Source organism: Ovis canadensis, chromosome 9 (assembly GCF_042477335.2).
Source record: "Ovis canadensis isolate MfBH-ARS-UI-01 breed Bighorn chromosome 9, ARS-UI_OviCan_v2, whole genome shotgun sequence".
NCBI classification, from domain to species: Eukaryota; Metazoa; Chordata; class Mammalia; order Artiodactyla; family Bovidae; genus Ovis; species Ovis canadensis.
In genome coordinates this window covers 87,509,302-87,533,399 of record NC_091253.1, presented here as the reverse complement: position 1 = coordinate 87,533,399, position 24,098 = coordinate 87,509,302, and the positions used below count along the sequence as shown (strand labels likewise).

The 24,098-nt window shown below is 38.0% G+C and overlaps 1 protein-coding gene across 4 annotated transcripts in view; it reads left to right on the top strand.

Annotated features, from left to right (window-relative positions):
• The window catches only part of VPS13B (vacuolar protein sorting 13 homolog B), a 787,290-nt gene that overhangs the window by 665,411 nt on the left and 97,781 nt on the right, over positions 1 to 24,098 (top strand). For all 4 annotated transcript variants that reach the window (XM_069600522.1, XM_069600521.1, XM_069600524.1 and 1 more), the window contains exons 40-42: positions 7,579 to 7,775; positions 19,521 to 19,702; positions 20,866 to 21,215. In XM_069600522.1, the coding sequence (XP_069456623.1) occupies positions 7,579 to 7,775; positions 19,521 to 19,702; positions 20,866 to 21,215 (729 nt within the window). The remainder of the gene's footprint in view (positions 1 to 7,578; positions 7,776 to 19,520; positions 19,703 to 20,865; positions 21,216 to 24,098) is intronic.

The window sequence follows — 24,098 nt, the reverse complement described above, 5'->3', positions numbered from 1 at the left end:
ACTAGACCATTCAGGTATGACCTAAATCAAATCCCTAATAATTGTACAGTGGAAATGAAAAATAGATTTAAGGGACTAGATCTAATAGATGGAGTGCCTGATGAACTATGAGTGGAGGTTCATGACATTGTACAGGAGACAGGGAGCAAGACCATCCCCAAGAAAAAGAAATGCAAAAAAGCAAAATGGCTGTCTGAGGAGACCTTACAAATAGCTGTGAAAAGAAGAGAAGCAAAAAGCAAAGGAGAAAAGGAAAGATATACCCATTTGAATGTAGAGTTCCAAAGAATAGCAAGGAGAAATAAGAAAGCCTTCCTCAGTGATCAGTGCAAAGAAATAGAGGAAAACAATAGAATCGGAAAGCCTAGAAATCTCTTCAAGAAAATTAAAGATACCAAGGGAATATTTCATGCAAAGATGGGCTCGATAAAGGACAGAAATGGTATGGACCTAATAGAAGCAGAAGATATTAAGAAGAGGTGGCAAGAATACACAGAAGAACTGTACAAAAAGATCTTCCTGACCCAGATAATCACAATGGTGTGATCAGTCACCTAGAGCCAGACATCCTGGAATGTGAGGTCAAATGGGCCTTAGGAAGGATCATTAAGAACAAAGCTAGTGGAGGTGATAGAATTCCAGTTGAGCTATTTCAAATCCTGAAAGATGATGCTATGAAGGTGCTGCACTCAATACGCCAACAAATTTGGAAAACTCAGCAGTGGCCACAGGACTGGAAAAAGTCAGTTTTCATTCCAATCCCAAAGAAAGGCGATGTCAGAGAATGCTCAAACTACTGCATAATTGCACTCATCTCACATGCTAGTAAAGTAATGCTCAAAAATTCTCCAAGGCCAGCTTTAACAATACATGAACGGTGAACTTCCAGATGTTCAAGCTGGTTTTAGAAAAGGCAGAGGAGCCAGAGATCAAATTGCCAACATCTGCTGGATCATGGAAAAAGCAAGAGAGTTCCAGAAAAACATCTATTTCTGCTTTCTTGACTATGCCAAAGCCTTTGACTGTGTGGATCGCAATAAACTGGAAAATTCTGAAAGAGATGGGAATACCAGACCACCTGACCTGCCTCTTGAGAAACCTGTATGCAGGTCAGGAAGCAACAGTTAGAACTGGACATGGAGCAACGGACTGGTTCCAAATAGGAAAAGGAGTATGTCAAGGCTGCATATTGTCACCTTGCTTATTTAACTTCTATGCAGAGTACATCATGAGAAATGCTGGACTGGAAGAAGTACAAGCTGGAATCAAGATTACAGAGAGAAATATCAATAACCTCAGATATGCAGATAACACCACCCTTATGGCAGAAAGTGAAGAAGTAAAGAGCCTCTTGATGAAATTGAAAGAGGAGAGTGAAAAGGTTGGCTTAAAGCTCAACATTGAGAAACTAAGATCATGGCCTCTGGTCCCATCACTTCATGGCAAATAGATGGAGAAACAGTAGAAACAGTGGCAGGCTATTTGGGGGCGCTCCAAAATCACTGCTTTTGAACTGTGGTGTTGGAGAAGACTCTTGAGAGTCCCTTGGACTGCAGGGAGATCCAACCAGTCTATTCTAAAGTAGATCAGCCCTGGGTGTTCTTTGGAAGGAATGATGCTCAAGCTGAAACTGCAGTACTTTGGCCACCTCATGTGAAGAGTTGACTCATTGGAAAAGACTCAATGGGGGTTGGTGGGGGGTATTGGGGGCAGGAGGAGAAGGGGACGACCGAGGATGAGATGGCTGGATGGCATCACGGACTCGATGGACGTGAGTCTGAGTGAACTCCGGGAGTTGGTGATGGACAGGGAGGCCTGGCGTGCTGCAGTTCATGGGGTCGCAAAGAGTTACACATGGCTGAGTGACTGAACTGAACTGACTATCTGGAGACTGATCTGTATCCCTTTTTTCCTGCTCTTCCCAAACCTCCTTCCTCCTCTGCTTCCCAGACTTTTCCATTGAGCCCTCTGGAACACTTGCTCAGTGACTAGTGAACTTTGATAAACCTCGGCCTCCTCTTCAAGAATTTCCTCTCCTCCTTCTTAAATGAAATTCTTCTGTCCTTTGGGGCTCTGTACAGCACTATAACCCACTGAGGTGTGAGCAGTTTATTCTCCACATCACTTCGCCTCGGGCTTAGGAGATAAAGTGATCTGCTCTTCACCTGTGCCACATGCCTGCACTCTTCTCCCCTCCTGTAAAAACCTCCTGCTTCTTGGATACTTGTCGCACCCAATTGTATCCCCGTCACTCCTCTCTGTTGTTGCCACCTGCTGACTATTTGCTCATTCTCCCTCATCCTCAGAAGTCTTCAGCCCGTGGCATCTGGCCTTTTTCTTCACAGCTGTCAGCATCCATGTGAAGGAGCCAGCCAGACCCCAGCTTGAGCTCCTCACTCTAGTGCTCTCCTCCTCTGCTTCATCTAAGTACTCACTCCCACACACCAGCCCTGGAACTTGTCAACATCCCAAACTGCCCCTTCTCCTAAATCATTCATTCCAGCATCCTAATCTTACTAGCAATCTTTCCGTCTCTCCAGTCTGCTCACTCGGCAAGCCCCACTACCATCATTCGTTAAACTTTTATGTATAGAAACTTAACAGTTCTCTGCTTTCTCGCTATCCATCAGCTTGCTCTGTTCTCACATCCCTTTCTAAACAGTTTATATTCTTAATTCATTTAAAACACCTTCTTGAGAATAAGTACTATAAGTTTCTTTGCTGTCTTTCCATTGCATTCTCTTGATGAAAGAGGTTAAGGCTGGTTGAATCTACAGGTATGTATCAACACAGTTAACTCCCTCTCCCACATTCTAGAAGAGCCAACTCCATACTCAGGATTTCCACTTAGATGGCTCATTGGTGTCTCCAACTCAACTTGTCCAAAAATGAACTTAGGTTCTCCCCTCCTCTACCCAATACGGACCACAAACCCACTCCCCAACAGGATGCATCAGTCTTACTCATACCAGTAAATGACATCAGCACCCATGCAGTTGCTTGGTCCAGAAACCTGGGAGTCATCCTTAACTCTTCCTTCTCTAGTATCTAATCAGTCAACAAATTTTTATGTCTCAAGAATCTCCCACATACCACCAACCATACCATAAGCCATCTAGTTTGTAGCATAGACCACTGTCCTAACCTCGGAATTATCTGTTCATATTCTTGCTCATCTCATTCTCTTCTAACACATTCTCTACACAGTATCCAGAAGCTTTTAAAAATATAAATTTGACTTTAAACATTATTCCTTTCCTTAAAACCCTTCAAAGTTATCTCATAGGCATTAAGATAAAGTCTAGAATCCTTATCATGGACTAAAATAATTTGTTTTTATTACTTACTTTTCACCAACGAGGGAACTCGGACTCAGTGTCATTAAATAAGGTGCTCAAGGTCTCAGAGTGGTGATTAAGGGTCATGGCCAGAATTTTATCCAATGAAATACCAAGATTTTTTTTCTTTTTATGATGAAGAAATTTAAAAAATAAAGATTATATGGTTTATAAATTTGTGGCTCAATATGTATTTTAGTAGACAGATGACTAAAATTACCTTTAAAATGTTTAATTGTACTGAGTGGTGTTGTCAGCTTTTCTTTTGAGGTTTTCAAGACAAAACTGTTCTAAAATGGTGGAAAGGAGTCATATATGACTTTTGTAAATGCACTGATAGGCACACAATTTTAAATATTTTCAACAGCGTTTCATTTGGAAGTTTCATTTATTAACACCCCTTTATTAACCAAGGAAAATAGGGGGTATAAAGGAAAATCCTGATGAACACACAGCACAGATTTTAGGATGTATGTCTATAGTAGTTCTCTACTGTTTTCTAATTTTGAGAGTCGCCTGGAATGTTGCGATTGAAGTATGTAACCACAGAGCCAGCCTCACACAAAATTGTGAACAAAATAAAATTTTTCTTTGGCTTTCTTCCAAATCTCTCTTTTTGAACTTTCACAATTTCTCCTTCCCTAAGCCCCAGTGTTGGTACAGTTCACTTTCATTCCCCTTAAATTACCTAATGGCTTCCCACAATGGTTCCCAGCTTGGTTTGCCTTTTATTATGGATCTATTCCAACTCCCTCCTATACATCAAAACTTAGTAGTACTTTTCTCTTAATGTCTCACTCTGCTTTCCAGTGTGACAGCCAATTTTCATAAGTTATTATACATTAATTTTAATGGGAAACTTCTGGAGACAATACCAGAAACAAGTCTTTTTTCCATCCCATCCCATTTGGTATGTAACCTTACTATCAAGAAGATGATTTTTGAACTTTACGTTCTGTTAATTTACTACTAATAAAAAACAATAAGTATGTTAAATATGTTTTTTCATTTGCCCTCTCCCAGGAGATTCTTATGTGTCTCACATCACTTCCCACATCTTATCCATAACTGATAAAGGACTGACTTACTGGCAGTCTAGAAAGGAGTTCAGCAAGGAGATATTCCTTTATCTCTCAAATAATAGCCATCATGCAGGAACACATCTTAATAGATATGCAGCAGAAAACCGTATTGAACTATGATTACAAGCTTCCTGAACATCCAGATTCAAGGTTTATTCTTTCCACAAGTCCAACCCATTGTTGAGAAATCTAACAAACAGGACTCTTATTCACAACCTACCTGATTCTTTTAACAATGCCCAAGCTTCTAAGTTTTGATGCATAGGAGAGAGTTGGAATAGATCCATAATAAAAGAAGTGTTCTTTGTGCATGAGAAGGATAAATACTTAGTAACTAACATTTCTTAAGCTTTTATTGTGTGCTATTAAATAGAATGTTTATCTCTTTTAATCCTCACAACAATTCATGAGCCAATTCTGTTATTATCCTCTTTTTAGGGATATGAGTACTGATGTTAGGAAAATTAATTTGCCCAATAACCCATAGCTAATGGAGCTAGGAATTGAAGCCCATTAGATGTAACTCCAAAGTTTGTGCTTTAATCTTCTATACTTCTCTGTGGGGAATTTTTAGTGTGCCAGAGATGGACTGAATCACTCAGAATGTGTTTATTTGTTCATTCATTCATGAATTATTCATTCATTTATTCAGCAACTTTTTTGAACATACACTGTATACAGTTTGCCAAGTGCTGTGAAAATCCAGAGCTTAGCCAAATGGAAATCATTCCCTCAAAGAATGTGTCTATCAGGGAAAATGTCATGTATAGAAATAACTGTAACATGAGGTGTATAGTGATAAGAGCTATGAAACAGATTCCCATTTTAAAAAAACTATTGGAGTTCAGAAAAGGGAAAGCATTTCTCCATCTGGGAGGTGAAAAGGCTCAAAGAAAGGTGGTATTTCATTTGGACCCTGATAAATGGGAAAGATTTAAACATTAGACAATGAGAAACCAAAGATGCTATAGGTATTTCAGACAGAGAGAGAATATAGGAACAAAGACCCAGTGAGAAGAAAGTTAGAAAAATGTGTGTGTCTTGGAAAGCAAGAAGAAGGAGAATTTCAAGAAATGGTGACTGAAAGTAGAATTTATTGATATGTCACTTGTCCTTATCACCAACAAAAACATGCTGCATTTCCTCACTCTTAGACATATCCATTTCGTGCCCCTTTCTTCCATTTATCTCCTCTCCATACATGGATGCTTAAGTCACTGTTTAAGGAAAAGAAACTATTGTAGGTGGAGGTAAAATTTATTCCCATTCAAAGATTAAGAACTGCTTTATTTAAGAAAGAAAGATTAAAGAGAAGTCTATTCATTCAGAAAGCATCTACTAAATATACTGTTATGTCCCCCACACTGTTAGATGCTAATAAAGGACCACAGGGTCAGCTAAAGGAGACAAACACGAATAAGGAATTGCAAAGTATAATGACCTCTGTGGTAGAAGAGTGTGGTAGATATGGAAGTGACACAAGAAAGGTAGTGATCAGCTCTAAGAATGGTCATAATTAGGAAATTCCTTGTTCATTTTAATGGTTGTACAGATTCCATTCTATAGATCTACATGTTATATTTAATCTCATATTGGCAGATATTTTAATGTTTCTACTTTCTTATTCATATAGTACTGAAGTAAATCCACACACATACACACATCATTGCATTGGAATATCTGTAAAACAAATCCTTAGATGTGTCCTTCCAAGCGTTTAATATATATTGCCAAATTATTCTCCAAAGATACTGGGTAGAAATGCTTTTTTTTTCCTATACCTGTACAGAACTGTCAGTCTTTTCAAACTGCCACATTAATAAATAAAAATATTACATTATTGTTTTAATTTGAATTTCTATAAGTATTAATGAAATTGAATATCTTTTCATGTTTACTGACTGGTTATATCTTTTCTTCCGTGAATTAATTGCTGTCCAAATCTGGGATTTTACCTCATCCAGACTAATAGCCTGTTAACGTTTTATGAATGCTTACAGAAGATATTAGACTTTGGTCAGAAACAAAGAACATCATTGCTTGTGGCACGGCAGACAGCATGAACATCATCTTTGTATTGGTTCCTCTTGCCCCCAAGTCCCACAGGGGCCATGCAAAAAGGCCCCCAGGGTTTTCTCAGCATGCAGTAGATGAATGGCACAGCATGGAACGTGGAGCTTGTCAAATCCACCCATTTTAGAGCAAGTCTGCTCTTTGTCCTGGAAAGAAACTTTACCTCATCGCTCAAGGATGCTTTCTACAAACACAACCTGAGAAATGGCCCCAGTTAATAGCTTTCAGGGCCTCGCATCCTTTGTGTACCTGGCAAGAATATGCAAGGATGGATTTTCAGGGCCTCTTCCAACAACTGCCTTTGCTTACTTTTCTACATGCTTACTTGTCACTTTCTCATTGATTTATAAGAGTTCTCTGCTATCACAACAGGGACCCTAGATCTGTCATTAAATACTACCTGTTTTTATGCTAGCTTGCTTTTTATTAATTTTGATGTTAACAGTTGTGAGGTTTGTTTGTCTTACCATCCTTGGGTTTCATGCCACACACAGAAAAGTTTACCCTATTATGATATAAATATTAACTGATTTTTTTCCCTTATGCTCTCAGTTTTTAGCCTAGTCTTAACATTTTGATCCCTTTGGAATTTACTTTGATATAGGAATCATGTAGGGACCCACTTTGTTTTACCAGGCTAACCAGTCCTTGCAACCTCATTTCCGGTCTCTCCTCAACTTGTTTGAAATAGTACCTTCATTATATACTAAAATTTATCTGTACTTATATTTTATTATTCTTCTTTCTTTTCTTTTATATGTATGTTACTACTCCAACCTTATCTTTAGCTTTAATGAGTATAGCTTTGTAACACATTTAACATCTGGTAGAATTAATTCCCCATTCTTTCTCCTTTATTTAAAAACTTTTTGACTGTTTCCACATATTATTCTTGAATGGGCCTTTTAAAGTAAAGTAGGTAAACAGGATGAATATAACTATGAAAAGAAATCCTAAGTTACTGTCCTTTATACTTATTCCCCCTTTTAAGTTGTAACTTTTATGAAGATTCGAATTGCATGTCAACAAATACAAAAGCATAGTTTCTCTTTGCAACTTCTAAAATCTTCTTTCTTTTAATATAGATTCCTTGTAGTTTGGAATACTGGGATGAACTCCAGAAGGTTTTTGTTGCATTTCGAGAATTTAGTCTGTCTGAAAGCAAAGTTTGTGAACTGCAATTGCCAGATATCAATCTTGTGAACGACCAGAAGAAACTGGTATCCTCGGATCTTTGGAGAATTGTCTTGAACAGCAGCCAAAACGGAGCTGACGACCAAAGGTAACTCTGAAAAAAATGAAACATGAAATAGTGGCGTTGTACTAGGAAGTCATAGTCAAATCATCTTGTCTAGTGGCCCCACCTTTAGCGCTCTATCAGCTGCATCTGTCGGAACTATGCATGAGAACCAGGAAGCAAGGTAGAAGCTGATGTTTCAAAGTCTGTGTATTAAAATTCCTGTTTTACTGTGAGCTCTCTCAGAGTGCTTGTTCCTTAGATATAAAAGGAAAAGCGAGCAAAAGGCAAACTACAAAGATCCATTTATCCTGAACTGAAAACTATAGATGAAAAGAGCCATACACGCTTCAGTAGACTGTTAATGACAGTCATCAGTATATGTAAATGATTAACCATGGGGCGTTAAAAGAGAGTTTAAGTAAATAACTGTCTCCTTCTGAAAAGATAAATTTTGGAAATATTTCTTTCTTACATGGTTTTAAAAGAAAAAACCTTTAAAAGACAGACCTCCAGACATTAGGAAAACTTGGCTAACCAAAATAATTTATACTCAAAGGATTTCAGATAGCCAGAGCTTTATGCAGCTCTTGAATCTGTCTGTCTGTAGTGTATCTTGAAAGCTATAGACTTCAGGTATTCTGAATCATGTCCCTAGAACTTCCTCTTCCACACCTCCTGCAGGATATCTGGTTAGTGACAAAACAGAGACAAATTGTTCCCACTTTCAGTGTTTGCTTGCTTAATACATCCACTAAATTAGAGAAAAAATGGCTTCAGCAATGTGTTCTTCAGCGCTCCTTCTAGATTACATACCTGTTATATCTTTCTGTTCATGCTCTCATAATGACAAGAAAAAGACACTGAATCACCATAAGTGGAACAGTTTCTTGAGTCATATGATATGTGTGCTGTGGACCCACATTGATATTGCTGCCCATCACTTTCAATGTCCTACCTTTGAATTCTCCTGATGGATTTGCTTTAGCATCATCTTATTCCTCATATTTAATCCCTCCCTCCCTTTCTTTCCCAAGCACCATTTTGACACTAACAGAGAGAAGAAAAATCCCCTATTCCAACTCCTTGCAGCTGAACTGTTTTCTCTTTTTTTTACCTTTATTTTTGCCATCATTGTATGCCTTTACAGGGTCATAATCATAGCATACCATTTTGTATTCTGATTCCTATTTTATAGATAGTTGTGAATACTTTCTCTTTTGTAATTATTAATAATATGTGCTCCTTGAAGAACATTTGGGAAATAAAGAAAATAATACCACTACCCATCATCATATCACACAGTACAAACCTCTGTTCAAATTTTAGTCTGTAGCCTCAGTCTTTTTTTCATTGATTACTTTGTTTGCTTAATAATAATATGTCTTATACTTTACATACTCTATTTCTAGGTCATTTGGGCTCTTTAAAAAATAACTATCTTCCTAGTATATTACCTACTAAAGTATGACTGGTGAAAATATGTTAGAGGAATGGGGTGTTGATTTTACATGTATGAAATGCAACTGTGAAAAAAACACCCTCCTGTGAGGAGTTAGCACGTGAATAGAAAGATTGCCTCTTCTAAGCATAAATTACCTAGTCAGAAACCAGGAAATCTCAGAAAACAGAGCTATTGGTAATGAAATTGATGGAAAAACAAAGAACTGTTTTATTATTAGTATCAAGTTAGACATCATTTCTTGATTCTAATAATGAAAGAATACATTTTCATCAGTTGAACAGGTTAAGTCCTTTGAATCTGAAACATTCATAAAAATCTAGCAGGGAATGGAAAATCTTTAGGGAATGGAAATTTATGCAGTCAAATTTAGGCAATTTTTCACCAGGCTTTAGATATTGTAATCACAGGTCTTTTGTCCTCACCTGGGATTTTTTCATCTTGCCTAATATTTCATAATTGATCTTGCTTTAAATTGCTTGACATAAATTTTTCAGGTAGAAATTGATAATAGTGAAATTAAATTTAAAGAGCTGGTTTAAAAGTCAACATAATAAAACACCAACATTAAGACATTTTTCAAAAAGGACAGTAAATAAATTTCATTCAGTTTCTTGAAGGAAAACATCAGTGCTTTGATAATATTCAACATTTTATGTAGAGATAAAACTGCTATAATTAGATCCAATATATTCTGTCATGAGAGATCTAAAACTGAGTGAAAACCTGACACTTTCATGATTAGAATTTGTCTTATCTTAAATAATATTTATGGTTTGAGATGGATATGCATCAGACCATTGTACATTACTAGAAGAAAGTTCATAAAAATAAGTCCCATGAAGCTTAATCTAAAAATAGAAAGGTATCCTGCCCACAATTGTCAAATAGTGCAACAGTGTAGGACACTTAGTGGCCTCACTGCTGCTGCTGCTGCTAAGTCGCTTCAGTCGTGTCCAACTCTGTGCAACCCCATGGACAGCAGCCCACCAGGCTCCCCCATCCTTGGGATTCTCCAGGCAAGAACACTGGAGTGGGTTGCCAGTTCCTTCTCCAATGCATGAAAGTGAGAAGTGAAAGTGAAGTCGCTCAGTCGTGTCCAACTCCTAGCGACCCCATGGACTGCAGCCCACCAGGCTCCTCTGTCCATGGGATTTTCCAGGCAAGAGTACTGGAGTGGGGTGCCATTGCCTTCTCCGAGTGGCATCACTATGTGTATGTAAGCAGAAGCACTGTTTATTAGAGAATTTCAAGTCAGGAGACCCTGTTTAAGTCCTGGCTCCATCCCCAACTAGCTCTTTGGCCCCAAGAACCTGATTTCTGAGCTGAAGGCTTAGGAAGGGGTAGGAGCTAACCAGTCTGAAGGGTGGCAGGTAGCCTTCAGTACATAGGACTGGAGGGAAAAGATTCAGTATCTTAAACCTTGGTCTGTGTATCCCATACAGGCATATATTCTTTAATTCAGTCCCCATGTATTTGTAATACTTATTTTCTACTGTCTTTTATTAATGGTTTGCTTGGTCATATGAAAATGATATTGGGTAATGGTTAGTCTTAGTTTCCACAATAGTACTGACCTTGATGAGACTTCTTCTATTTGTGGTGCACTGGACTGAAACAGCAGATACAGTCTTTAAGGCCTGACCTGGAGGGTACCTGGTGGCTCAGATGGTAAAGAATCTTCCTGCTATGCAGGGTTCGATCCTTGGGTTGGGAAGATCCCCTGGAGGAGGGCGTGGAAACCCACTTCAGTATTCTTGCCTGTAAAATCCTGTGGACAGAGGAGCATGGCAGACTATAGTCCTTGCAGTCACAAAGAGTTGGACACAACTGAGTGACTAAAACTTTCACTTTCAGGATAGCCATTTTAGCTATTTATTCTGAATCTCATCATATATATGTTTGTCCATCCCCATTACCCACTGCTGAAGTTTAAATGAACCCCTTTTACCAGTTAGGTCCTGACAAGAAACAGCCAGCACACTCGAACAGATTACCTGAGGAGAGTTTAATGTAAAGACTGTTTCCAAAGTGCTGGCAAGGTAAGGGATAGGATAGTACCCTGAGGCTAGAAACCATGAGGAACCATCCCATTCTTAGTCATACAGGCATTACTGAAACTAACCCAGAACATGTGATTGTAGCTGTTTTTGCAGCAGCAATGTGAGGAAATGTGACTAAGAAGGAGCCAGGGGAATGGAGGCCGCCTCCCTAGTCTCTTCCCATCTTCTGATCTCCTGTGGGCACCTTCCACTGGCTGAACCAAAAGACATGCTGAGAACACAGTGGCTCGTTGATACAGTCAGGGGCAGAGAATAGGACAGGGAAGGGTAGAAAGTGGATCTCAAGAGCAAACATGAGCACATGCTGTATTTTGAATTTATGGTTTCTTACCCAGTGAGGGACCTGGGAGGAAAGACGAGAAATGAACTGGTGGACCCAGGTCTCAGGCTTTGGGCTATTCTGCTAGGTTCCCTGAGTTTGGTATCAACCAGATGTCTTCGGAGGGACCAAACCAACTTTCTGCTTGGTTTCACCCCTACTTTTCACCCCACATGGCTAACTCTGGAAGTATGTGACTATATAAAGTCACAAGTTTCAGGCAATTGTTGTGTTACACACAATAACTGTGAAGATCTTGGTATATATATCCAGTTAATTTTATAACAAGGTGTTTGATGATAATGCTAAACTCTGTACCAAACCACCTTACCTGCCTCCAGGAAACCTGTATGGAGGTCAAGAAGCAACAGTTAGATCTGAATATGGAACAACAGACTGGTTTAAAATTGGGAAAGGAGTACGTCAAGGCTGTATATTGTCACCCTGCTTATTTAACTTATATGCAGAGAACATTATGTGAAATACCAGGCTGGAATCAGTCACAAGCTGGAATCAAGATTGCTGGAAGAAATATCAGTAACCTCAGATATGCAGATGATACCACCATTATGGCAGAAAACAAAGAGGAACTAAAGAGCCCCTTGATGAAGATGAAAGAGGAGAGTGAAAAAGCTGGCTTAAAACTCTACGTTCAGAAAACTAAGATCATGGCATCCAGTCCCATCACTTCATGGCATATAGATGGGTAAACAATGGAAATAGTGAAAGACTTTATTTTCTTGGGCTCCAAAATCACTGCGGATGGTGACTGCAGCCATGAAATTAAAAGACACTTGCTCCTTGGAAGAAAAGCTATGCCAGACCTAAACAGCATATTAAAAAGCAGAGACATTATTCTGCTGACAGAGGTCCCTCCAGTCAGAGCTTTGATTTTCCCAGTAGTCACATAGGGATGTGAGACTTGGACCATAAAGAGGGCTGAGCACCAAAGAATTGATGCTTTCAAACTGTGGTGCTGGAGGAGACTCTTGAGAGTCCCTTGGACAGCAAGGAGATCAAAGCAGTCAATCCTAAAGGAAATCAACCTTAAATATTTATTGGAAGGACTGATGCTGAAGTGGAAGCTCCAATACTTTGGCCACCTGATACAAAGAGCCAACTTATTGGAAAAGACCCTGATGCTAGGGAAAGATAGAAGGCAGGAGAAGAAGGGGACGACAGAGGAGATGATTGGATGGCATCACTAACTCAATGGATATGAGTTTGAGCAAGCTCTGGGAGATGGTAAAGGACAGGGAAGGCTGGCATGCTACAGTCCATGGGGTTGCAAAGAGTCAGACACAACTGAGTGACTGAACAACAACAAAAACTGTTCACCTGTACCAAGTCTTTGGTGTTTTTTCCCATATTACATGGTCACTTTCTCACAGTGTTAAAACATGTGAGAGTAGATTGCTGACAAGAACTTTGTCCCCACCCCAAAAATGCAGGTTCATAGAGGAATCCCCACCCCAAAAATGCAGGTTTGTAGAGGAAGGCATCCTGGAAAGAGAAGTGGCTTAAGGAGTGTGTGATTCTGTCTTCATGCAATGAACATCAAAACTCTGTTGAGTTTTTAGAGTACAAATAATAATATTTTTCTCCCACTCCCTGAAGATCCTGTAAAAGAAGTCACTGTCGGCTCGTACTTAGTGTACTTTAGGACAGTGGTCCATAACTTTGTGTGTGTGTGTGTGTGTGTGAGATAGAGAAAGAGAGATGCTCTTCATTTCCCCAGCCTTCTTTCTTGTATGTAAAGGTAGTCCAGGAGTCAGAGAAAGAGCGTTGTGATGGCAAAGTCCCTGGATCATTTCCTTTCTTCTCACTGTTTGACTTCCCACCAGAAGATCACTGTGGCCACTAGATAACCATTCCCCTCCATTTGGCTACTTAGAGCTGTACTTTTAGATGTACCTAAATTTGCTGGGTGGAGAAGGAAATGGCAACCCACTCCGGTATTCTTGCCTGGAGAATCCTATGGACAGAGGAGCCTGGCAGGCTACAGCCCATAGGGCTGCAAAGAGTCAGTCACAACTGAGTGTCTGGGCATAAATTTCCTGGGTACCATTTTTTTTAACCTTTTGACTTTAATAAACCATTCAGACAATAATCTTGGTTGGAACTGCTTTGCTACTTATTTTTTCTCCCACAATGATGTAATCCAGGATATCTAGAAGGTTCTTTCCTAGGGCTAAATGTGAGGTTTTGTCTTCTGCCCCTTGCTTGAGGAATGCTTGTATTCTTCCCCAATTATCTTTTTGAATCCTTTTACTGTTTTCTTTTAGTTGGTAATGAAACTCAATGTAACAACTCCTTACCCCTCTGTCAGGGAGTTGCGCTTTGCCAGGCAGTCCTTCTTCCCATCTTTTTAAAACTGTATATGTAGTTTTAATCCATTAGTGGGTCATGGAATCTACATAGCAGGTTGCAGGTGAAATTTTTTAACCAATTCTTAAAAATTGAAGTATAGTTGATTCATAGTGTTGTATCAGTTTCACATGTACAGCCAAGTGCTTGAGATATATTCTTTTTCAGATTCTTTTCCGTCATAGTTGGTAACAAGCTATTGATTAGTTCTCTGTGCTGTAAAGTAGGTCCTTGTTTATCTATTTTATATATAGTAGTTTGTATCAGCTAATCCCAAACTCCTAATTTATCCCTTTCTCATAACATTCCCCCCACTATCTCCTTCAGTAACCCTAAGTTTGTTTTCTATTTCTGTGAGTCTGTTTCTGTTTTGTAAGTTAAATTCATTTGTATCACTTTTTTAGATTCCACATATAAGCAATATACAGTATTTATCTGACTTCTTCACTTAATATGATAATCTCTAGCTCCATCCATGTCGTATAGAATCTCAGTTTGGGAAGATGAAAAAGTTCTGAAGATAAGATGCTGTTGATAATTGCATAGCAATGTGAACATACTTAATGCCACTGAACTGTAAACTGTTAGATGGTTAAAACGGTGAAATTCACATTATGTACGTTTTACCACAACTTTAAAAAATCAGAGAGTATCATATTTTGAGTAATCCCCCCTCCCATTTTATGTGTGTACTAGGTTACAGCAGAAGTATATTTTTAATTTTGGGTCTGAATTAAGACATTCTCCCCCAAAAAGACAGTTCTAGGGAGAACACGCTGTAGCAGGCACCCACACTGTCCTGTCTTCTCTCATCCATTCATTGCTCTCCCAGAGTGGACAGGGCAGTGTTTTTGCAGTAGGCAAGAGAGAGTTTAGGTGAACCAGTGTTGAGAAATAGTGCTGCACTGGGACGAATGACGGCATGATGAGTTCTCTCAAGAAGGGGTAGGCCTACCCACTCCAGTATTCTTGGGCTTCCCTCATGGCTCAGCTGTAGAGAGTCCGCTTGCAATGCGGGAGACCTGGGTTCGGTCCCTGGGTTGGTAAGATCCCCTGGAGAAGGGAACCCACTCCAGTATTCTGGCCTGGAGAGTTCCATGGACTATATCATCCATGGGGGTCACAAAGAGTTGGACAGGACTGAGTGACTTTCACTTTCACTTGGGAACTGAGGGTAATCACCAACAATTAACATTAAACTAAGGAGCCAATATGGTACCCTGTTTGCCAATCAGGAAAAGAGGGATAGGCTTTTTTTTTCCTATTATGGAGTGATAGAGCTTATGCCAAGCAGTTTGTATGTAGTACTTCCTTTGATACTCAAAAGCAAGTCCAATTACTATACTCACTTTACAGATAAGAAAACTGAGATTCAGCAAGGTGAAATTATTTGCCCACGATTACAATATAAGTGGTGGGGCTTCCCTGGTGACTCAGATGGTAAAGAATTTGCCTGCAATGTGGGAGACCCAGGTTCAATCCCTGGGTTGGAAAGATCCCCTGGAGAAAGGAGTGACAACCCACTCCAGTATTCTTGCCTGGAGAATTAGATGGACAGAAGAGCCTGGTGAGCTACAGCCCATGGGATCACAAAGAGTCCTGCATGACTGAGCAACTAACACTTTCACTTTCACAATATAAGTGGTAGCAGTTCAAGCATTTTCATCTAGGTTTTCTTACATCAGTCATTCTCTGCTTAATCTCTATGCTGTATTATAAAACTCTTATTACCACAGAGGGATCCAGAAAAAAGCTCAAGGCTTTTCCAGTCAAGTCAGATTGTTGTTGGATACCTGCAGAGCTATTGTTGGATACCTAGAGTGACATACAGGAGTGAATTTTTAAGGATTATGCTTGGGTCCCTGCAGTACCTATGGATCAATCAAGATCCAGACTTACTAAAACATAAAACACTCCTTGTTTAAAGGAATTGATTCCCATCTATGGATCACCTAGGACAGCCTATAAGTTTCTTTGGCTATAATGAAGGTATGGATATGTAAAACTCCTGCCATACTTTCTACTTTTTAGAATATTTCCTTTGTTTTAAAAATTAGAATTTCTGTTAGGAACTAATTGATTATTTGAACTATTGAATCTTAAGTTCTATGTATTACTATTTGAGAGGTTTTGCTCCTTAGAGCCGTTTTTGCTTTTCTATTTCTGATTATTACATATCTCATAAGTTATGTTTTTCCTTTTGATGTCTGGATCAGATCAAACTCCATCATACTTAATTAAGGAAATGAAGCTGCTATAAATGTCCCCAGCACCATCGCTGTTCTCATCTTTGACTGTTTAGCTTTATTATACGTAGATATTTTTAATGCTTATAAAAGAGGTAACCATACAGATGCTACTTTTATAGTTTATGTGCATTCATGTGTGCTAAGTCGCTTCAGTCATGTCTGACTCTGTGTGACCCTATGGACTGCAGCCCACTAGGCTCCTCTGTCCATGGGGATTCTCCAGGCAAGAATACTGGAGTGGGTTGCCATTTCCTTCTCCAAGGGATCTTCTTGACCCTGGATTTCCAGGGGATCTGCCTGACCCTGACCCAGGATCAAACCCGCATCTCTTATGTCTCTTGCATTGGTAGGCATGTTGTTTACCACTAGCACCACCTCGGGAGCCCTTTATAATGTATTCAGTTCAGTTCAGTTGCTCAGTCGTGTCCAACTCTTTGCGACCCCATGAATCACAGTACGCCAGGCCTCCCTGTCCATCACCAGCTCCCAGACTTCACTCAAACTCATGTGCATCGAGTCGGTGATGCCATCCAGCCATCTCATCCTCTGTTATCCCCTTCTCCTCCTGCCCCCAATCCCCACCAGCATCAGAGTCTTTTCCAATGAGTCAAGTCTTCGCATGAGGTGGCCAAAGTACTGGAGTTTCAGCTTCAGTATCAGTCCTTCCAATGAACACCCAGGCCTGATCTCCTTCAGAATGGACTGGTTGGATCTCCTTGCAGTCCAAGGGACTCTCAAGAGTCTTCTCCAACACCACAGTTCAAAAACATCAATTCTTCAGTGCTCAACTTTCTTCACAGTCCAATCTCACATCCATACATGACCACTGGAAAAACCATAGCCTTGACTAGACGGACCTTTGTTGGCAAAGTAATGTCTCTGCTTTTAAATATGCTATCTAGGTTGGTCATAACTTTCCATCCAAGGAGTAAGTGTCTTTTAATTTCATGGCTGCAGTAACCATCTGCAGTGATTTTGGAGCCCCCCAAAAAATAAAGTCTGACACTGTTTCCACTATTTCCCCATCTATTTCCCATGAAGTGATGGGACCAGATGCCATGATCTTAATTTTCTGATTAGTGATGATCAGATTAAGGTGAACATCAAAAAACTTCAAATTTATTGATTCAAAACATAAAGCATATTCATATTACATGTGCCATATTTTATGTTTAAGACATTTTAATTTTATTATAACTCAAGTTTTTAAATATAGATTGGTAACATTTTAGAAGGATTTGAAGATTGAAAGAGTACTGATTGTTTGAATATATATGTTAGGAGTTGCTATAAGACCTAAAAATACTGTTTTAACCATTGATTTGTACATTTAATTTAGGAAAAGTAAAAAGTCAATCAACTTGTTATAAATAAAGATTGTGATACCTTAGCAACTTTTTCAACTTATTACAGTATTTGCTACTCTCAGGAGAGAGAAAAGTAAATTTTGGAAAATATCAAGAGTGTCAAAAATGGCAGTTGGCAAAGAGAATTCTTCAGATAAACACCTCAAATTGTGTGCTTACAGTTTTAGAACTGATCTCAAAGTACTCTCACCTGGATTTTTAATAATATTTTGACTAACACTATACCCTATTTTTAACAACTTCTTAAGGGAGAGAGTTCATATGGGTAAAATACATGTATTAATACAACTAATACAGTTTGGCCTTTTTGAATAAATATAAATATTAATTTTACCTTACCAGTGAGATCTTTTTTACCTGTGATTTTTTTTTTTCAGTGAAGTGGTTGATTTACAGTGTTATGTCAGTTTCTGGTATATAGGAAAGTGAGTCAGTTACATATGTATAATGTATATTATATATATGTTTTCATATTCTTTTCTGTTACAGGTTATTACAAGATATTGAATATAGTTCCCTGTGCTATATACAGTGGGGCCTTGTTGTTTATTTTAAATGAGATCTTCATTTATAACTCCATAAATCAATTCCTAGAAAGCTGTTTGGATTAGTATGCCCGTTTATAGAAGTGTTAAAGAGTATACCTAGCTGCATTTTCATGCATAACATTTCATCAGAAACATATTGGCCCAGAGTTGTGTTTTCTTTGTATACAATGGAATTTTGCATACAGAGTCATAGCATTGCGGTAAATACCACCACACTGTAAACTCCTTGAAGTTAAACACTCACTAAACCTAGCTTTCTTTTCACCAGCATTTTCCCCATTTCTTTCAAAACCCAGCTGAAGATTCACACTCTTGAGAACCCCATGTGATCCACCCACGCTGTTCTGAGTTCCTCTTAGGTCCAACTTTCCTAGTCCTCGGTGGTTGTTCCATTTTATACTGTTTGTAAATGTCTACATATTTTATACCACCAATTAGACTGTGACTTCATTGAAAACCTAGGATTTATTTCTTTAGTTTTTCCTGTCATAGCTCTCCCGAGGAAACTATAAGCCAGTGCTTCTTCTCTAAGCTCCTCATGGATGTGGGAGCCAGGCTCCACCACAGCTATAAGCAAATTTCAGATTTGGCAAGAAAAGGGTGGAAGACGGTGAGGGGGACTGGAGCTGCATCTGTGAGCCACAATTACCAGAATGCACCCTGGCATCTCCCAGTCCCCAGCTTGTTTCTACGAGCAAACTGAGGCGAGGTAACGAGGCTGCGTATTTCCCATGCATACCAGCAGCCACTTTGAAAAAATGTATTCCCTCCTACAGATGCCTTCACTGTTTATTTTAATCAAATTTTTCTGGTATAAAATGTGTTAGGGGGATGGACAAATAAAGAGAGGACCCAATACATATATTGAGTATATGTGTACTCAGTATTCATGCAGTATAATTGTCCAGGAGACCTTGGTTCTTCTGAACATGGTCATAACTTTTATGGCACCTAGTACAGTATTCAGTGGATATTCAGTAAATAGTATTGACTAACTTATATGGGAATATGGATATGGACAATCTGGAGAAGTAAAACAGAAGATTTATGATGCTGAAAACATTTGGTCTTTTGAACAGCAGAGTCATACTCTGTATTGTGTTGGTCTTTAATATGAGAACAAGTTGTCTGTAAGTCATGTGAAATGTGGATGGAAGAAAATTGGGTTGGCGGTCAATATGGTCTGAGGTTTCAGGAATCCTATGAAACTTTTCTGCTAATAGCTCATAGAGAATAATCAACAAGAACTTAATTTTTAAAAGAAACTCATTTATGTGAACAAATATGGAAGATTTGATAATATACTGACTATAGGATTATGGGAGCTAGTTTTCAAAACCTTTATAGAAAGATGTTTCATTTATATGATGTTGGAAGTTTTAGGTTACTGAACTTCTATTAATTATTTCCCACAGCTCTGCAAGTGAATCTGGTTCTCAAAGCACTTGTGACCAACTTGTAACTCCAACAGCCCTGGCTGCCTGTACCAGAGTTGACTCCTGTTTTACCCCATGGTTTGTCCCGTCTCTTTGCATTTCCTTCCAGTTTGCTCACCTGGAGTTCCATCTCTGTCATCACCTTGATCAGCTTGGCACAGGTACTCTTTATTTTAGCATCAGAATAACATCCACTTAATAGTTACTGTTTTGTCCCTGCACAAAACTCCTTCCCAAATGACCACCACTCACATGGGGAAAGAGGACATTTTTAGAAGCAGCATTTATTTCCTTCGACAATGAGCACCAGCAAAGTTATTCTGAAGTTTTTTTATTTCATATAATTGTCCCCCTTATGTTTGAACCATCTCATTTACTTATTATATAGGTTACCAGTTATATTGAATTACCATGATTTAGTGCATTTCCTAATGAGAATTTTCAAGGAAGTTACAAAAATTGCAGGTTTTTACTATTACTCCAATTATGAATTTTTTGAAAGAAGTACATCTGTTTTTGTTTTATATTCTGAGCCATTACATTAATGGCAAATAGTTTCCAAAAGTACTTGATATTACTTTATCTCGATAAGTATAAATACCTTCCACCAAAAATGGACAAATTCTCCAATATTTTAGAAGACTAGCATTTTTACAAGTTTATAAGGTAGAAGAGTAAGTTTTTCCACATATCAAAAGTTACCTTTTACAAATTTGCTCATGTTCATGAATAATTATTCCTAAAAGTCTGTACCAATTCTTTTCTCCTTAATACATTTTGATTCTGGTATTAGGTTTTCAACCTACATGTAATGGAAAAAGGAAAAAAAAATCAGATTAAAACTAAACACAGCTGCTGTTAAGCATCTTGCCTTTTCAGCAAAAATGGAGCTTAACCTGTATTTTCTAATTTGGGGTCATGTTTTTGGTTTTCAGATTTGGTGGGTAGATACAGAGCACTTCTGTGAAACACGCCTTAAATATTTACCTCCTCTTCATTTTATTTTTATCTGCAACAGTAACCTTTGGAAGAAGACCTGCTGTTTGAACAAAACAGTTTTTTGTCAGTTTTGTTACTTTATTTTTGTTGGTTTGTTTTTCCTTTTTTTTTTTAATTTATTTTTTTTGTTTTGTCTTTTTGAACAAAAGTGTTGTTTACAAATACGTCAAATGTTATATTATCTTCAAAAGAATGTTTGAATTTATTAACCAGCAACTATTGCATTCAATAACCAAGAAGTGAGTAACATAAATGTCATCTCTATATTTCCATAACGTGTTGGCTCATCTCAACTGGTGTATTTCTTGTTTGTTTTTCTCAACAGCTCCACCAAAATACCTACAGCCATTTATTTCTGATAAAAATGTGCCATCTGAACTAGAATACATGGTTATTTCCTTCAAAGAACCACACATGTATCTTCGACAGTGGAACAATAGTTCTGTCTGTCAGGAGATCCAGTTCTCAGCTCAAGCAGACTGTAAACTTCTAGAGTGCAGAAATGTGACAATGCAAAGCTTGGTGAAACCCTTCAGCATCTTTGGACAGACTGCAATTTCCAGCAATGCAGTAGAAAAGCTGATTGATTGCTCCATCATCATTGACTCAATATTTGTAAACTTTGGGCAACATGTAGTTCATTCTCTCAACACTGCAGTACAAGCTTGGCAACAGGTATGCACATTCTAGAGCAGTTTACAGTTTGTCCGTGTGTGATCTTTTACTAGACACTCTGTGTTATCACTTCTAATAATAAATTAAGCACAAACAAAATGTGAGAGAATGAAGAATCTGACGGGCATCATTATATTTGGGGCCTCTTCTGTTTTGGCAAAGCGATGCATGTTATTTTTAAAACCTTTGGAGAATATGGGTTCTCTACACATGGATCAGAGATCATGCCCACATTTTTGTGACTAATGTACCACATCTGTGTGGAAAGTAACATATTCCCAGAAATTTTTTCCAAGTATTATGGCTTTAGTTTGCCAAAGCTTCAACTTGGTATGTATCAAATTGTCTAAGCAGCCATTGCAGAAATGAAGAACCTGTGTGAGTCTTTCTGATAAAAGCATTTCATCTTTCAAAGCAAAAAGGCAGTGAGAGGAAATATGTGAGCACGATATAATCTTAGCTTTTCTCCCATTATTCTGCCATTTTGATTCACTAAAAAAAAGCACTCAGTATTAGATTTTTTAACCAGCTAAAGACTATTGATGAGTAATGTTTTACTTTTATCTTTTGTTTAGAAATTAGCTGTATTAGAAAAGAGATAGAATATAAGTCTGTTTTGAATGACCTTTAAAATGGGGAACCTGCCCGTGTTTACTATCATAAATATAATTTCACAAAATATTTGGATCATAGTATGCTCAGTGATTTAATAACAAATTATTTCTGCTTCCCTTACTGATTTTCAGTATAATATTGCATTTTCATAAAGCCCGTGTTGTTATTTAAGCTGAGACGTTTCCCCACATTTTCTGTGTTACATGCATTTGTGCAGACTAACTCCCCAAGAGAAATGGTCCTTCACTCCACCCTGACCTCATGTAGGGATGGGACAGTGGAATTGGGGGGAGGCTGAGTTCTCTAATTTAAGAATTTTTATGGGAATGAACTCTTTTCTTTATATGCATGAAGACCTATACAAGACTAAGGAATTAATTACCTAACATGGCACTACAATAGCAAAGGGAAAGAAGATAACACATCTGTTTCATATTTTAAAATTCTTTTTTAAGGGCATTCCATGGTTTTCTTGTTGCAGAGGACATGCGTAAAATAAGAGCTAGTGTGATCTAAATCTTTGCAGCTGGTTCGAATAGCGATGTGAAAAAAACCTCCGTGGCTCCAATTTCTGTTTTTTGTCATATTTTGAACAATGCATTTAATAAAAAACAAACCTAGAGAATACAAGAGAGTCATTGATAGAGCATTTAAACCCAGGATATTTTTGTCTTGGTATCAGTACCATTATAAAAGGACTCATGTGTAGCAACTACTGCAAAATGGCCCTCAGAAATATCAGTTTCCTCCCAGGGTAAAAATATTCTCTTAGACACAGCTATACATATAAATAAAACACGGTGCATAAATATTTAAATGTTTTAAACCACATCAGAGTGTGAATGACTGACTGGCTAACACAGTGCCTTGAAGGAATATTCTGAGTTTTTTTAAAAAATGGAATTGTATATTTGATTAAGTAGAGCCATATGTCACGTAGCATATTGCTGACAGGTACATTCTATGAATAGTTGGTTCTGATTTATACAGAGATTTGGCAATGTTAACATGAGCCACAAGAGGATATACTTCTGTAATTGTTGCTGTAATTTTCTTGTTTCCTCCCATGTCAAGGGTACTTGCCACCAAGTTTTAATGTGGTAGGCATCTAGCCCTGTGTATTCTAAAGTAAATACAAAAATGCACTACTTTGAAATTATAGGACATTTGACATTGAAATGGTCTTATAGAGGGGTTATTAAGTTCATTGTTGCTAAGATGTTCTGAATGTGGTTTATCCCCTTTAGAAGGGAAGCTTAGCTTCCCAAGCTTGGATTTTATTGTGTATATAATGCTCATATACAGTGTAATTATTGCCAATGAGAAATGTGAATTTAATAAGCAGGATATGTTATTTGAGTTCTCCACATACTTTATCAGATTTGTATCGGAGACAAGTCATTTGTATCCAGTGTGGATGAACCAGACAGTTGAAGCATGAAACAATTTGACCTTTCACCTTTAGGTCACAAGTTCAAGATTAACAGAAGCCTTCATCAGTGTCTGATTTCTCTGGCTGTAGATTTTTTTTTCTCTTTTGTGAATGATTAATGTTTTGTGAAACCAGATTAAGGACCCAAAATGCCACTTGCAGTTTGCTTTATATTTCTATGTCACATTCCCACATTTGGACCAAATAGCATTATAAAGGAGATTTTTATTTAAACGTTAAGATAATGCTCATGCGTCTTATCTTAGACCATAAGGATATCCCTCTTTAAATGCCTAATACTCCCGCACAAATCTTAAATGTAAATAAGCCATCTTTTAATTACAGAAGTGTTCTGGGTTTTGCTTTTATATGATGTCATATACAATATGTACCAATTTTTTATAATACACTAGAATTTAAGCATTCCAAGAAATGCTTAAACTTATTACAGTTATAATGAACCCCACAGATGAAGGAGCACTAGAGAAACAGTTCCCTCAGGACTTTGAATATTCTTTAGAAAAATGTAAACAACCCTCTTGTATTCTTTCATTTACATTTTTCCCCAAAACCTTCATCATTTATTAAAGGTCAGTTTTTAGAGATGAGGAAAGTAATATGACTATTTTTTTCCTACTCAGTCACCATCTGGTAACTTAACCTTTGTCTAACCAGCAAATTGATCCCAATTCATTAAGAAAATTGAATTTCAGTCTCAGGTTGACTATCTTAAGTGGGACATTGGAATCATATCCCTTTCTTCATGTTTGTTCTCTTGGACCTAAAGGAGAAAAATGTTTACAAGGAGAGCAGTTTATGTTGATTATATAATGCTA